The following is a 15,812-nucleotide window of genomic DNA, read 5'->3' as shown; positions in this document are numbered from 1 at the left end:
GTCAAAATCAGATCCCCGAGATCAAAGTTGGGGTTTAAAGGAAGAAGTCCTAGTATCAAAGTTAGCTCTCTGAGATAAAAGATAGCGAGCACCACATGTGGACCACAGGACCCTCTGTCCTTCATTCACGTAACCCAGCCATCACAACTTGCACACTGAGCACTGGAAGGCATTCTAACCTTGCCTGTTTGCACGCTGACAACATTTAGTCTTGCAACACCAGTGAATCAATTGGGGCGCAGTGGCCTTCAACTTAGTTACACTTTTTACAGAGAGAAGCTTCCAAAACTCTTCATTTATTAAAAAAAACTATTGTGTCTGTTTTTTTAATTATTTGCTGATAAATTCTACTAAAAGGTAAATGTTGTTGTTGACGTCAGACGATGGTGCTGCCTGCTCACGACCAGCAGAAGTTCATGAACCTTTTTATCCCTCCTCTTCATCACTTCTGCCTACTAAAGCGTGAACAGCCTCTGTGCGCTCCTCTCTTCATTATAACCCCCCAGGCAAGCTCGGCTCCCTTATAATAAAGCTACACCGAGATTGGCTTGACGTCTGTTCTCACGTCACGACGCTTCCCGCGTCCTCGCCCAGCTCGTGACGCAATCCAGCTCTTCCTCCTGGGCGTCTTCCTCCCCTGGGCTGTTCCGGATGAGACGCCTCTATCCCTCCTCCCCTGTGATCCTCTTATCAGCGAGTAAGCGGCCAAGATGGATGTCGTAAACCAGGTAAGGCTCAGGCAAGGAAATCAGCCATTTTATTAGATTATTTCGGCATCCGATGCTCATTTATTTCCTCTGATTTTCCCCTCCCCCCCTTGCGTTTAAAGAAAAATAATTTGCAATAAATCTGTAGACGTGCATGCTTTCGAACAATCGGCGTCGACATTCAGTTAAAGCCTCCATTATGAGACGAGACGCTGAATTAAGAGGCGGGCGAGTGTAATTAGACAATATTCCGCCAGTGATTGTGCAGCGGGTGTGTTGGAGCGGCCCGCTGACAGCTCAGATATGTGGAGGATGTCCAGATATTGCTGCAGCAACGACATCCACCTAAGCAAGGAGAGGTTGTGGCTCATCATCTCCGGAGATTCTGCTAATTGATTTAGATTGCTCACGTCCCGATCTGCCTGCTGTTGCTACCATAACAAGCAGGAATGTGATTCATTTCTAAAGCCCTCGGTGCGCTCGCATAACCGCAGTAGGCCCGACACCTCCGGCTTTTCTGTGGCCACGTAGGCTTCATCTCTCAGTGTGGTTTATCACAAGTTGAGAGTTCATGATTTCCCTGATTTTATTATTTAAATAGATGCGTCATGTGTTTATGATTTGTGGAGAGACAATAAACGTCAGAGTAGCCCCGCATCCTCACCACTGCCGCCTCTCACTCCTTTGCGGCCATTTATTGATGCACACAGGGACACGCCGCCTTCTTTGCGGTGTCGCATTCACCTGCGCACAAACGCATCCTCCGCTCTTGTGGACCGACGACCAGATTTCATCATATTTTAACGCGAAATGAGAGCGCTGCAGTTCTGATTTGTGCAGTCGAGAGAACCGCCGGTTAATCAGCTTTGTCTAATTGTAATGCTGGCAGGATACCACACACGCACACACACACATAGAGTCACTTGTTAGTTTCTATACAATAACCTGCATGTGACAGCTATTGGACTACAAGACTGTAACACAATGAGGACCTTGTTTGTTGAGCCCGCCGATATATCGGGTTGGTTGATATTATCGGCTGACATTTGCTTATCACACAGTAGATATCTCGGTAATCACTTTTGTGCTGTCTGAGATGGAGACTTTCAAAAAAAAAAAAAGAAAGAAAGATCCTTTCAGGGGTAATTTACAGTTATTGAATTCCAACAGAAGGTTATTATTTCAGTGCACTGATGTAATTTTGGACAATAAAGTTTATTGTTTAACTGCAAATTATCCTACCTCCATTGCATACCTTCATCACGAGTGTCTGATACACACATTTGAGGGACTGTTGCAAAAAAAACAACACAAAAAGTCAAAAATATATTTCAGCCTCTTTATTGACATTGGAGTTTTCTTACTCCATTATGTCAGCGCCCAACTATCCTGTATCTGTCGGACCCCAGTTTTTATCTAGCATCATGATCATTTAACCTGGAAATGTGTTCAACTTAATTGTTGATTTATAATGTTTGTTTGTTTGTTTTGACAGTTGGTGGCCCAGGGGCAGTTCACAATAATCAAACAACCATTGGGATTTATAAAAGTCCTACAATGGGTAAGTTTATTTCGCAGCATGAACTATTCATTTATGCATTATTTCGATTTTAATCAAAGCGCAGAAGGAACTGTTGTCATCGGCCAACCACTCACTGTGCCGGGTTACAGCAAATAAGGATGCCAAATTCCTGGCTGACAGATTTGTGACCTCCTGTCACTCAGAGGTCACGAAGCATCAAGGCATTAAATAATAGATGAATGTCGGCTCTAAATGTTCCATCTTCTCGTATGGTTCAGCATTTTTTGTCTTATTCTTCTCTTTCCCGACATGAACTTCTCATAATAACCGTTTGGATGTATATTTAAATCCTTACCGAGGCGAATGTTTAGGTCTGTCCTGCTGGTGATGGTGATGAAGGTGATGATGATGATGATGATGATGATGATGATGATGCCCTGCAGCACCAGCAGGAGTTACTATGTAATACTGTGTTGTTCCAGTCAGGAAAATAATGACTATTTGTTAAATCCTTCATAGAGGACATGACCTCTGCATCCTAGTGTATTTCATTTCCTGTGTTTGATGTGCACATCGCTTCACCACATGATGGAGCCAGTAAACTACAACATTCACTCATGAGATTGTGTCTCTACGTAGTTCAGAGACATGTCTTTTTTTTTCTTTTTTTGAATTGACCAGGGCATTTCTGGGAAGAAGCCATTTTATGTTATCTTTATTTTTTTGAGAGGAGCAATGTTGGATGCAATGCCCTCTGATGGTGGAGGCTTCCATGCATCCATCCTTCTGGAGCAATTAGGGGTTCAGTTTCTTACTCAAGGACACTTAGCTCTCCAGGGGAGGCAGGGATCGAGTGACCCTTCAATCAGTGATTTTATGTTATTTTACATTAATAATCACTGGAATTTATTCAGCATCTTCCAAGAGACCCAAGGATGCCCTTACATCATAGGGTGTTCAGGGTGCTGGAGACTGTGTGGAAATGTCCTTGAGCAAGATTCTGAACCCCCAGTTGGTCCTGATGGGCTGGCTGTCAAGATTCAGTACTGATCGAGTATCAGTTCATGTTAAATTACCAAACTGTGTTTCCTGAGAGTGCACCTGGGTGAGGGAGTATGCTGTATATCAGAGAAAGCTTGAGACCAAGGGAAGTCACCCCTCCAGCATGATCACACCCAACACAGGGTCCGGTCTGCAGTGAGTTGAAAGCTTTATTCATTTGTAGACAGCGCTCTCTGCAGTGTTTCTCCCAGCTAATGTTAATACGATAAGTTTGGATTTATCTTTTGATGACTTCACACATTTTTATATCGCACTTTTCAACTATTCGGCACACAGAGCAATTTACAGCGTCGCCTCATTGACACACACTTACACACTGATGGTGGAGGCTGGTCCACAAAGCACCAACCTACTCATCAGGAGCAAGGAGGGGTTCAAGGACACTTCCACACAGTGTCCAGTGGATATCAGGATTACTAGATGACCACTCTACCTTTACCTTTATAACTAAAATTATATTTATGTTATATTAAAGAAATTAAAGTAACAGAATTAAAAGTGTTGTTGGGTACTGGTACCAATATCATTTCAAATGTGAACAGTAGTGAACCCTAGTTATTCTGGTGGTTATTCCTATTCCTATTCCTATTCCAGCCATTCAAAAGCTGAAATAATAAAGAACAACTCAGACCACATTGACAGAATCAGTCCAAAAAAAGCCAGTTACCGGTAACCCAATTTTTCTCAAAGTTTACAGATGAAATAATCAATTGAATGTATATATATAGTCAAGTATAGTTCAGCAATGATAAAAACTGGAAAGCAGCAGGAAAGGAGCATAAATGCAGACTATGATCATTCAAATGTGTTCAAAGATTTCTTTCCCAACCACCAAAAAACAGGTTTTTCGCTTTGAGAATATGATCCCCATTACATAGCTGAATACTTACACCTTCAGAGATCATGACCTTTTTATCGAAAGCAAGTTCTGGTAAACAACCAAGATGATTTCCAGAAACTGAAAACTTCTTCTTTCAACTGTCAATTTCAAATTGAAATTCACCTATGACATTTACGTAACATAAAATACCTACATGAGTCAGCAGGATCCATAATTTGATTATGATGTTCCTTATAATATTATATGTCTGTCCACCAAAAGTAATCAAAAACTACCCAATAGTTTTTGATTTATCCTGCTAACAAACATCCACTCATCCATCCATCCATCCATCCACCAGAGAGAACCCACACAGGAACAGGGAGAACTTGCAGACTCCACACAGAAAGATCCCGTGCCCGAGCTGGGACTCGTGAGGCACCAGTGCTAACCACTGGACTACCATTACACCCTTGCTAACAAACAGACACATGCTAATGATTACGCAAATAAAACTGGAAAAATTAGTTTCAGTTCCAGTAACAAGTTGTTCCAGCAATTAGTTGTGCAACTGATAACTCATCGTTAAATATATACATGGAATATAGTGACGTGTACATTTTTGGGAGGTGAGAAGGAAAGAGGGGGGCCCCTCCTTTAACTTGGCCCCCATAATTTATAGCTACACCTCTGTCCTTCAAACGGGAAAAACTGCATGCCAGCAGACTCCTACACTGCAACACGCTCTGCTGCAGATATGCCAGAGAAGAGTCAGAGGCATGAGAGCGCTGCATGACTCTGTAGTCCTTCCCTGGAGCTGTGTGAGTGTGCCAACACCTCATCACTGCCTCCCTAGGTCACTGTGAGCCAACCACCAATCAGCAGCCACACACAGGAAGCCAGGGCCCATGAATCATCTGTCAGACTGGAGGAGGAGCTGCTGGAGCTGCTGCTGCTGCCGCTGCTCGTTCTGGATTAATATGGGCATGCATAACTAGAGTGCTTTTAGGGGGGGAGAGAGGAGCCACCCCTTAAAAGTATTTTTCCCAGATTCCAAAGCTGGATTCAGCACAATCTGGCAGCAGTGAAGAAAAGCATTAGTATAGAGTCAATCCAGAGGTATTTATGAGCTTATTGTTGTAGCCAGATTGTTTTTCTCCGATATAAAAGCAAAGCAGCGAGTTGTCAGGAGTGTCACACGTGTGAATCCGAGAAAAGGGTGTTAATAAATTGAATTGTTTTAGAATTGTCAAGTGTGTAGGTTGTTGGTGTGAATCTCTTTTTTTCCCTTGTCTCCATCTGAGCTTCAAAAACCCACTAGTTTGCAGGAGCTTCTGAGTGCAGTGTTTGCTCTATGTGTGAAATGACAACAGCGTCCCGCATGTGTGACTCATGTAGCTCTGCCCACCTACCCACCCCACCCTGGTTCTGTCTCTGGGGAACAGTGCTGACAAAGCCTTGATTTGATGGATGGTGGAAGACACTGGCTTCCCAAATAAAGCTGATGTAAAGCTCAAGAACAGAGAGCATAAACAACTTCCTTCCTCCTCGCCTCCACCGCTGCGGGATGGCTGCGCTATGTTGAGTTTCATCTGCATTTAAATTTTTCCTCCTAGACCCAGAAAGCATAAAGTTTTTGAGAACATGAAATGAGAGCCTTATTCACTTTGGCATTGTCCCCACTGTGTAATAAGGGCTGTTGATTTTGTTTAGCTCAGGGGGTTTTCTGCTGCTCAAACACTGGTGATTCTCCTGGGCCTTTAGCAGAGGCAGGCTCAGTTTGTGTTTACTTCGATGCTTTTATTCCTTTGGCTTTCTGATGGCATGTGTGTATGTTTGTATATCTACAGTTTAAGACTAAATATCAAAACACTGTCAACTCCACCAAGGAAGTCATGTTTTCAGTGATTTTAGGATTGGTTGAAGGAGGAGCCCCTTAAAATTTTGGGGGCAGATTAATAATGGCAGGAAAACTTTAATGTCCAGCACATGGTCAAATATTAAGTCACATACTTAGTGACACCTAGTGGTTACAGGAAGTGAGTCTGATGTAATAAACAATAATTTCATCCATCCATCCGTCCGTCCATTTTCTACCGTTTATCCTGTTAAGGATTGTTGGGGGCTGGAGCCTATCCCAGCAGCCTTTGGGCGAGAGGCAGATTTCTCCCTGGATGGGTCACCAGTCCATCACAGGGCCAACACATAGAGACAGACAACCATTCACACTCACAGCCACACCTACGGTCAATTTAGAGTATCAATCAGCCGCGTCCCCTCTTGATGTCTTTGGACTGTGGGAGGAAGCTGGAGTACCAGAGAGAACCCACACAGGAACAGGGAGAACATGCAGACTCCACATAGAGAGATCCCGTGCTGGAGCCAATGCTCGAATCCAGAACCTTCTTGCTGTGAGGCGACAGTGCTGACCACTGCACCACCCTGCCACCACAATAATTTCATTTAGATCAAAATTACACTGATGTTTTCATTTACAGTAACAGAATGGATAGTAAGTTTCTGTTCTTATGAACTGGTAGATGTGAACTGATATTTCCACAACAGTGCATGCATTATTCTGTGTGGGGTTGTGAGACCCTGGTCACTGCTGTGTGCAGCTTTAATTAGGGCCAAAGGATCACAATGCCAGGGGCCTGAACCTTTTTTGGCTGTGGTACAGCTGTGGCCCCACAGCTTGCAGCTAAAATGCACTTCCTCTTATTCAAATGAATAATATTACCTGTGATTTTGCCTGTAGTGCTGGATTTATTCTGAACTCAGCCTATATGGAAATGTAAAAACAGGATATTGTTATAAGAGCTCAACTCAAACTTTGGGCTGGAATCTAAACTATTACTTGGTTGATTTGTGCTTTCACTGAGGGAGACAGAGAAAGTGATAGTGTGACAAAAGCGGTAGCAGCCACTTGTTTGAATCTTCTCAGCACAGAAGAGCTGACACTCCTCTAGCATACCAGGATGGATAGAAACCAGAACTCTACCTCCTCACGCCATGATGCTGCCAAAAGTGTTACCATGGCATCTAACACCATTTATTCTCTCAGCCTGACTGTCCCTCACGCTCTCCTCCATCACCCCTCCTTCCACTCATTCATCACCATGAAAGTCTGCTTCAGCTGAGGTCCTTATTACTGACTTTTACCTTCTAGCTAGTTAACATGGAGAATTGTGGGTTGTTTTAAAATGCGCATTTTCTATATGCAATTAACTCTTGAAAACATTTACGTTACATGCATGTATGCTGTTCCCAGTTTGACTTTTCATTTATTTTGTGCGATCAAATCTTCCTTTACAACAACAATGATGATCAAATTAATTGTCTAAGATTTGTGATGAAATCCTGACATGGATATAGGAAGCTTACAGAAAATTATTATTCACACTAAATGGGACACATATCTTATTTAGAATAAAATATGCCAGATGTGAACTGTGTTGCATAACTCCAATACTACAATTATGTTATTCTCCATGTGTTGAAAGCACAGCTGCAGCTATACATCCTGTAGTTCTGCTCTGGGATTAAAGGGAAAATATAAGATAAATGGCAATTCACATTTAAATGTCTATTTTTCATTTATTACGTGGACCAGATAGCACACGGAATTAAGATGGTTCTGAATATGACATCAAGCGTGATTAGACTAAGTGCATTTCTAAAAGGATAAATCCCAGTTTGGACAATTTATATTTTCATATAACGACACTTGTGTGAATAGGAGCTGAAAAGTAAAAAATATGAGGAATGCATAACATCCTTTTCATGTTGATAAAATGGGTTTTAATTGTCACTGAAAGAACATTCAGTATCATATCAGTCTTAATATTCGTTAAGACTAAGATTGAACATTTTTGAACAAAACCCAGCCCTCCACACTTCAGACCAACATTGTAAAACAAATCAAATAGGATTTTTGTTTTAGGTAGGAATTTTAATTCCAGCTCTATTACAGATGGCGAATGCCTCCTCTTTAATAGTGTCTGCTGTTTTCTGTGGCATCACCCCCTCCACACACTTACACATGCAGTACACAAACACACACACACACACACACACATACACACACACAACACATACACACACAAACACAGACACACATGCTTATGCTTACGCTTTCATCACATTCACCATCATTTGCATTGATGATCAAAACCTGATAATTAGCCTTTACCAGCAGTGGGAAGAGAAGGTGTTTGCTGAGGAGGCTAGAAAATAAAAGAACCCTGTGAGGAGCGCAGGTGGATGAGTAAACTAGGAGGCTGGCTTTAGGTGGCCTCCTTGTGTGATCCTGCTCTTCACATTAGCTCAAAGATTACTGTAAATAGTTTGGTGTGTTGATGCCTGCAGCAGAACAACAGTACTACACGAATAGTGAGAGCTGTGTGTGTGTGTGTGTGTGTGTGTGTGTGTGTGTGTGTGTGTGTGTGTGTGTGTGTGTGTGTGTGTGTGTGTGTGTGTGTACTCATGTAAGGGGTGTGGCTCTGTGTCTGTTGTGACTGGCTGCACGGTAGCTTGTAGTTGAGTATTTGGTGACAGATGGTAGAGCACCTCAGTCAGATTAATAGCTGGATTTTCCATCCAATCGGATCTTGCCTGCAGCGCTGGGAGGGTGTGGTAAAAATAGTCTGATGCGCCTAATCTTTTCTGTGTGTGTGTGTGTGGTTATGTGTGAGAGAGAGAGAGTGAGAGAGAGAGAGAGAGAGAGAGACTCCATCTCCACGCATGTCAATTTGTTCTGTCAACATGGCTGTAGGTGAAGAGCAATACTACAATACTATTACTTTGTGAAACTAACATACACATATCTGCATGGATGTAAAACCATGTTGGTGAGCCAGTGTATAAAACCCATAAGCACTGGTGACCATGACAACAGGTGCAGCCCCAGCTGTACATCTTCATGTTGACACTGCATTTATTTGCACTCTGGGTGAATTTTTAGCAGCTTGCCACAGTTGGTGGATCATCAGCTGGCATGAAACATGACAGGTGGTTAAAATACTGCATGTTCAGATCATCACCTGTTTCACACTGTGGGTCATTATTTACATGGCTGCATCATCTCAAATAAAATGGAGTCAAACAGCATAGCAAAGGTGGCCACCAATCCACAGAATAATCAGGTTGCACTTTTTCTGCAATCCCCTGCACTTTTTTTTTTTTTGCCTACAGACAGAATAATAAATTCCATTTTTGCTTTAGTGTTTTAGATTTATTTAAATGACTGAACCACCTACGGCAACATGTATACTTTAGGCCTAAAAGAACCGTAATGGAAAGAAATATTCTCATATTACTGCAATTAATTGGATTGTGAACATGCAGGAATTAAGCAATAACCTTCGTAGTGTAAGGATTTTCATAGTTTTTATGGTTTATATGTTATATAAGTTTTCATGTTTTTCAAGTGCAGGCACACTGTGGCTCTCGCCCTCTCAATAAAATCCAAAGACAAATTATATCATTGTTACAGAGCACTGGAATGTAAAAAGCAGTTTTCAGCTAACGGCTTATTTAACAACCCCCAAAAAATGATCTGGGGAACCTTATGAGGTTCCAAACCCTAGGTTGAGAACCACTGTGAGTACCAGGCAATATTAAAGAAAAAAATCACCTCTCATTTTCTTATTTTATTTTATTTAATCTGTGAGCTGTCAAAGGTTACAGTTTTACAATCCTTTCCTTCCTTTCTCCTGCAGATCTTTGCCATTTTCGCCTTCTCAACCTGTGGCAGTTACTCTGGCATGTTTAAGATGAGCGTGGAGTGTAAAAACCGGTCGGAGAGTGACCTCGGCATAGAAGTAGAATTTGCATATCCATTCAGGTATGTTTCCTGTTGTCCACAAGTTACTCTCACCACTGTTAATACACAACCAGCACAAGAATTACAGTAAATTAACATTTGTGATTGTTACGTCCACTGATGTCAGGTACTGCGCATGTAATAGCCCAGGTAAGAGCTAACGTGGATGATTGCTTTTTGAATATTTGATCGCTATAACTTCCCAGAGCATTAGGATGAGTGTAAGAAAGCACTGTGTGTTAAGTGGAATTGTTATAAATTAATAAGTATCTGAACATCATCATATATATGTGCATATATTTGGTCAAATTGTTTGGCCTTTGCCATAGATTAGCATTTACAGGCATTAGCTTGGATATCAAAAGGATTCTAATGGCACTTACCATCAGATTAGACTTTGTTTAAAGGATTAATTTGACATTTGGTCGGGCATGAGGTCCTCCTCACACACACACACACACACACACACACACACACACACACACACACACACACACACACACACACACACACACCACACACACACACACAAACACACACGAGTCTGTTTTTTCCCCCTGAGATGCACCCTGTTACACAGTGACAATATATCATTTGTCACGTGCTTTTGTGACCTTGAATCAACAGAGAATCACAGCATCCATTAGTTAATTCCTTCTGAATGAATAAGTAGCACAGGAAGTAAGGTCGACAGGATCAATATATCTAGCCGATGCTGTTGTTACACCCATGCTAGTGCACTGTAATCGCTAGCAGGAACAAGAAGGTGCAGACAGCTAGTGTCAGCAATTTGGATTTACATGATAAAGAAACCGGTATTACAAAACCTTGCATGGTAGAAGTAGAAACAGTCCCAAAATTATGAAGCTTTTTTTTGTATAATTCATTGTATGAATGGAATTTTATGTCCATGAACTAGTGAGTGTGTAATAGATCACCTCTAATGAATTTAGCTAGGAGTCTCAGGCTCCTGTTACCAGATGTAACTGCCCGCTATCAAGACAGCTGCTGTGAGGTTTGGCTGTGCCATGATGCTACTCAAGTTTCAGATGGGAGAGAGGTTTTAATTTCTTATTGAATGAATCATTTGAACACTCAAAAAGTAAATAGAAACTCTAATTCTACTCTGTAGCTCATACTCAAACAGTCAACCTCCTCATCAATAATTATCATATGGTTTGTTTGTTTTTTTTTACCTATATTACAATTTACCTTTTTTGTATTTATTCATTTTAATTTCTATGTCCTTTCAGACTCCATCAGATTTACTATGATGCCCCTACCTGTAAGGGGGGGACCATAGAGCGTCTATTCCTGACTGGGGATTACTCGTCTTCAGCTGAGTTCTTTGTCACCATCGGTGTCTTCTCCTTCCTCTACTCTATGGCAGCTCTCTCTGTATACTGTTTCATACTAGAGAAATACCGTGAAAACAACAAGGGGCCCCAGATTGTAAGTCTGCTTTATTCCTCTAATTTCATCTTCAAAAGCGGCCTCACATCTAGAATTTCTATTTATGTGTATATATATATATTATGAGTGGTAAAGTGGTCATTCCTGATTTGCAGGACTTCGTAGTGACAGCAGTATTTGCCTTCATGTGGCTGGTGTCCTCATGTGCTTGGGCGAAAGGCTTGTCGGATGTGAAAGAAGCCACTGATCCAGAGAAAGTTATAACTTTTATCTCAGCTTGTGGCGAATCAGATAATCACTGCCGTGAGGTCTACGACCCCAAGGTCTCCGGCCTCAACACCTCTGTGGTAAGTCTGAAGTTTCTTATCGAACTTAACTGTGGGTTATTACAAGAACTAATCTCCACGCACCTTTTTCAATCCACAGGCTTTTGGCTTCATCAACGTGATCCTGTGGATAGGGAACCTGTGGTTTGTGTTCAAGGAGACCGGCTGGATGGCTGCCTTTGCTGGAACATACGTCCCATCGCAGGAAAAGCAACCCGCCCCCGATTCCTTTGCCCAGGGAGGCTACGGTCAGCAGGACCCGTACGCTGGCTCCCAGGGAGGTTACCAGCCCGACTACGGCCAGCAGGGAGGCTACAATGAGGACGGAGGCTACAGCCAGGGCTATGAGCAGCAGCCCACCTCCTACTCCAATCAGATGTGAGCCTGTCCACTGAAACCTCAGCTGCAGGATGGTGAGTGTAAACGAAGCAGAGCATATGAAAAGCCATTCTTAAGTTGAAATAAAAATGATGTAAAAAATATCACAATAAGACACTAAATAAAAACTTCAAATAAAATGATTCCATATGAATTACAATTTGTATTCTTTCTTCATGGAATTCCACATTTTTCAATTTGTTATTCATTTTTGAGAATGGATTTTCTCTCTTTTTTGGACTATGATGAAACAGATCACATTATCTGACAGTTGTAATCTAGTTTTATCTCTACTTTTAAGCATGATTTAAGTGTCAATGGGAAATGGTTCCGTTTTCTGGGCTTATAACTGTTGGAAATTTTAATATCAATATTTTGCTCCTGCAGCTGCTTTTTTGCTTTTTGCTGACTAATCATGGTCAAATGTTGTTTTAATGCGACTCGTCTTTGCTAGTTGCCTTAAATCACCCCTGTACACCCTCACATTTCAGCTCAGGATTAATCATCAAAAATAAGATGTAATAGTTGTCAGCAAGACAAATAAAAATCAAACTCCAACAGGATTATCAGTCAACCCCCTCAAGAGTTTTACAATACTTTTTTTTTTTATTAAAGAATGATGTAATAGTTAGTAACCAATCATTATGTTCCCACTGTGTGCTCATATACCCCATGTACCAGATGGCGCGTGTATCTGTGTGGGGGCTGTTATTTGAGCGATGGATCTTTTTCTGATCAAATGTTGTGGGTAGAAAATAAAATCCAGACCAAGCAATGAAGTTTTTGTAAAATAAAGCCTGAAATTTCAAATTGATACTAATATAAGGATATTATTGCAATATCAGGCAGACAATTAGCGTCAATTAGCTTTGCTATCTCTGACTCATGTTAATGTACAGGAAATCAGTTCTTCACAGTTCTAAAACAGTAGCCTACACAGGAAGCTGTGCTAAGCTTTCAGCGACACCTACGGTTTCAGAGTGATGAAGAAGAACTTCTGAGCTGGTGTTTTTTTGTTGTTGTTTTGTTTTTTCTTAAGAATGTACACTTATTTACCAACCTACCAGGGTGAAGGGAGGTATGTTAACCTGCCCATTCACTATCATTCACTGTGCTAAGCTAACTAGCGGTTAGCTCTTTGTGAGTCCACAGAGGAAAGAAGGGTTCCTATCTTCTTATCTTCTATCCTTTATATTATTATGTTTATATAAATCTATATAATACACACTGGGTTAAGATCAGCTCTTGGTATCAGCCTATGTGCAAGTATCAGGAGGGAAAAAAGAATATCAGAAGATACTTCCACTCTTCCCCAGATACTCTAGCAGTCTAAAAACCTGAGCTCTATAGTGTAGAGCAGCACACTTTCGTATGGCTCTCTTTTCAGTTTTGTTTTTTTTTAATCTACTTTGTGCTGCCGGTAGTTCAGCTAAGTCCTGCTTTTAATCTGCTTTAATCATATGTACGGCAATGGGGTTTTAAAATGTATTTGGAAGTGATTTACTAGACAACAGAGCAGTAGAGATGTCACAGTTACTTACATTTAAGTGAATATTAACACAGGCATTGGGCCATGTGCATATTCAGAAGTCCTTTCAGAAGAGATGTGTCATATGCCATATTTGTTTATACATTCAACACGTTGTTCATGTGATGTTTACAGTTTTTTTTTTAACGCTTCCTTCTTGCTTCTCTCCCTCTTTTCCTCCTCCCAGGGTGAACTTGTGATTACGGCGTGTGGCTCTGGACCACCACCTGCATTTCCGCACTCCTCTGTTAGTCTGTTTGTGTATTTGTGAGTCAACAGGCGAAGGGAGGGAGGCTTGGAGGGCAGAAACTGGTGGGGCCTGGGGAGGGGGACACCACCGGGGTGCAGGATGGGGGGGTGGGTGGGGTGGGGGGGCAGATGGGTCTTTGCTGTACCATGATGTTTATTCTCGTGATGTATTTAACTGTAGAAGACAACAGAGGATTGTCTGTTTGGTTATACGAGAAAAACTTGAATACAAATACCAAAACATCCATTGACGAACATTTAAGAGAAATTTATTTATGAAAAGAAAATTGTAGTAATATTTAACTTGGGAGAATGTATTTGTCTGTGCTGTGTAAATATCAACATGCTGATATATATGATTCTATGTACTCAGTTGAATAATTGTGCACTCCATGTTAGTTGTTATACAACAAATGTTGAGCACAGAGTTATTCAATTGCATTTATGTTGGTTTTGTTAGGGAGCACTCATAGTTTAGCCTTTGTCCTTTCCCTTTCCATAAAGTATTCATGCCATATAATACTTTATTTATTCATCGCAAAGTTTATGAACATCTTTTTTTAAAGTCTCTCATTTTGTGTGCGTGTGTGTGTGTGTGTGTGTTTTTTTTTTTTCTAAATTTGATCAACATTACTGGCAGGATTTAAGGAAGTGGATGAAGGCTAATAAAATGTGACGATACATGGTGAAAGAGAATTGAGTTTAGAAGGAGTGATGATTAGCAATAGCAGTGAGTAGATAAGTAGGTTGTTTTCAATTAATTTTACATGTTTTTTCCATCACTGTCAAGAGAGGACGAACCCTTGTAATGCACCCAATATGTTATATCCTGATGTTTAAAATCAAACGTGCATACGGTTATGAAAATTAGTGAGCATGGTAGCATCTTATATTTGCTGTGCTTCTTCAGAAAACTGCTATAGTACACTATCAGTATGAAAATTGTGAACCAGAGCGGTGAGCTTAGATGTGTCTGTGTTTATTTGTTGGCATCAGACAGATTTTGTCAATGGAGCTGTTCTTTTATGTAGTCCAGAACGTTGTAAGACAGAGTCATATAATTTTTTAACAGGAGTTTCTATTTATCACACTGTACTCATCGAGGTACAAACTCACATTTACATGAACTGAATAAAGACTTCGGTGATGCTGGGGATAACAGGACACAATAGATGAAGGAAGTCCCAACAAACGCTTCCATGGATATTTTCCTGCATCGTCTGTATCGTTTCTCTTTCTGAAGGCCAGCAAACGTACTGCATGCATCTTATTCCTTATATACTAAAGCATCCCTAAACGTATTAGAGGAACTGAAGCTAAAAGCTGCAGGAAAGACTACACACTACTACTGTTACATCCATCGTTGGTCACTGCAACGTATACACAGCAGCTGCGCTACGTTCTACACGAGCACAAAGTCAGTTCTGCAAAAATGTCTTTATTTCCAGAGAATACATGAGTCCTACTGCCAAATCGTCTGTTTGAACATACGAGACTGCGAACAGCTAAGCGATATGTTGTCGTGGGTAGTATATTGTTCCATTGCACAGTCTTGGATTCACTCATATTTTAAAATCAGGGGTAATGTCGAGTCGAAGCACCTGGTTTTCTCTCTTACTCTTGCCCCCCCCCCACCTCTGTTCTTCTCTTTCACTGTAGCTCTTATAAATATGCTGAAATGAAATATACTCTGTTGTTAGTGGTGAATGATGTCTTGTGATACTCTCTACACCTTTGAATAGTGCTGTGTTTATCGTGTATGATGTATTCATATTAGTATTTATGATAATGATAAGTCAGCGAAAAAAGAAATTCAAGACTCTCCAGAATTCTGCTGTATTCTTATTATATGGGATCCATGTGAAACAAAATGAAATAAAATTGAAATTATTCTGTTGAAGGTTAAAATGTGTACTTCTGTCCTTAGAAGATGGTTGACTCTTTGTTTGCTGTTTGGGTTTATTAAAAGTATGTTTCAGAATA

The 15,812-nt window shown here is 41.0% G+C and overlaps 1 protein-coding gene across 1 annotated transcript; it reads left to right on the top strand.

The window, feature by feature from the left end:
* The first annotated feature begins 591 nt into the window (after positions 1-591).
* On the top strand, positions 592-13,913 carry sypb (synaptophysin b). The gene is made up of 7 exons (XM_086213370.1): positions 592-728; positions 2,203-2,268; positions 9,832-9,956; positions 11,189-11,387; positions 11,504-11,695; positions 11,775-12,087; positions 13,768-13,913. Exons 1-6 carry the CDS (start codon positions 711-713, stop codon positions 12,054-12,056), a joined length of 882 nt encoding a protein of 293 aa, XP_086069496.1. The 5' UTR covers positions 592-710; the 3' UTR covers positions 12,057-12,087; positions 13,768-13,913.
* The last annotated feature ends 1,899 nt before the right edge of the window (positions 13,914-15,812 follow it).

This window comes from Aulostomus chinensis, chromosome 9 (genome assembly GCF_037954235.1).
Source record: "Aulostomus chinensis isolate RoL2024-O1b breed Wild chromosome 9, RoL_Achi_v1.0, whole genome shotgun sequence".
NCBI lineage: Eukaryota > Metazoa > Chordata > Actinopteri > Syngnathiformes > Aulostomidae > Aulostomus > Aulostomus chinensis.
Note: the sequence above shows the minus strand (reverse complement) of the source record. Positions and strands in the feature narration are given on the sequence as shown.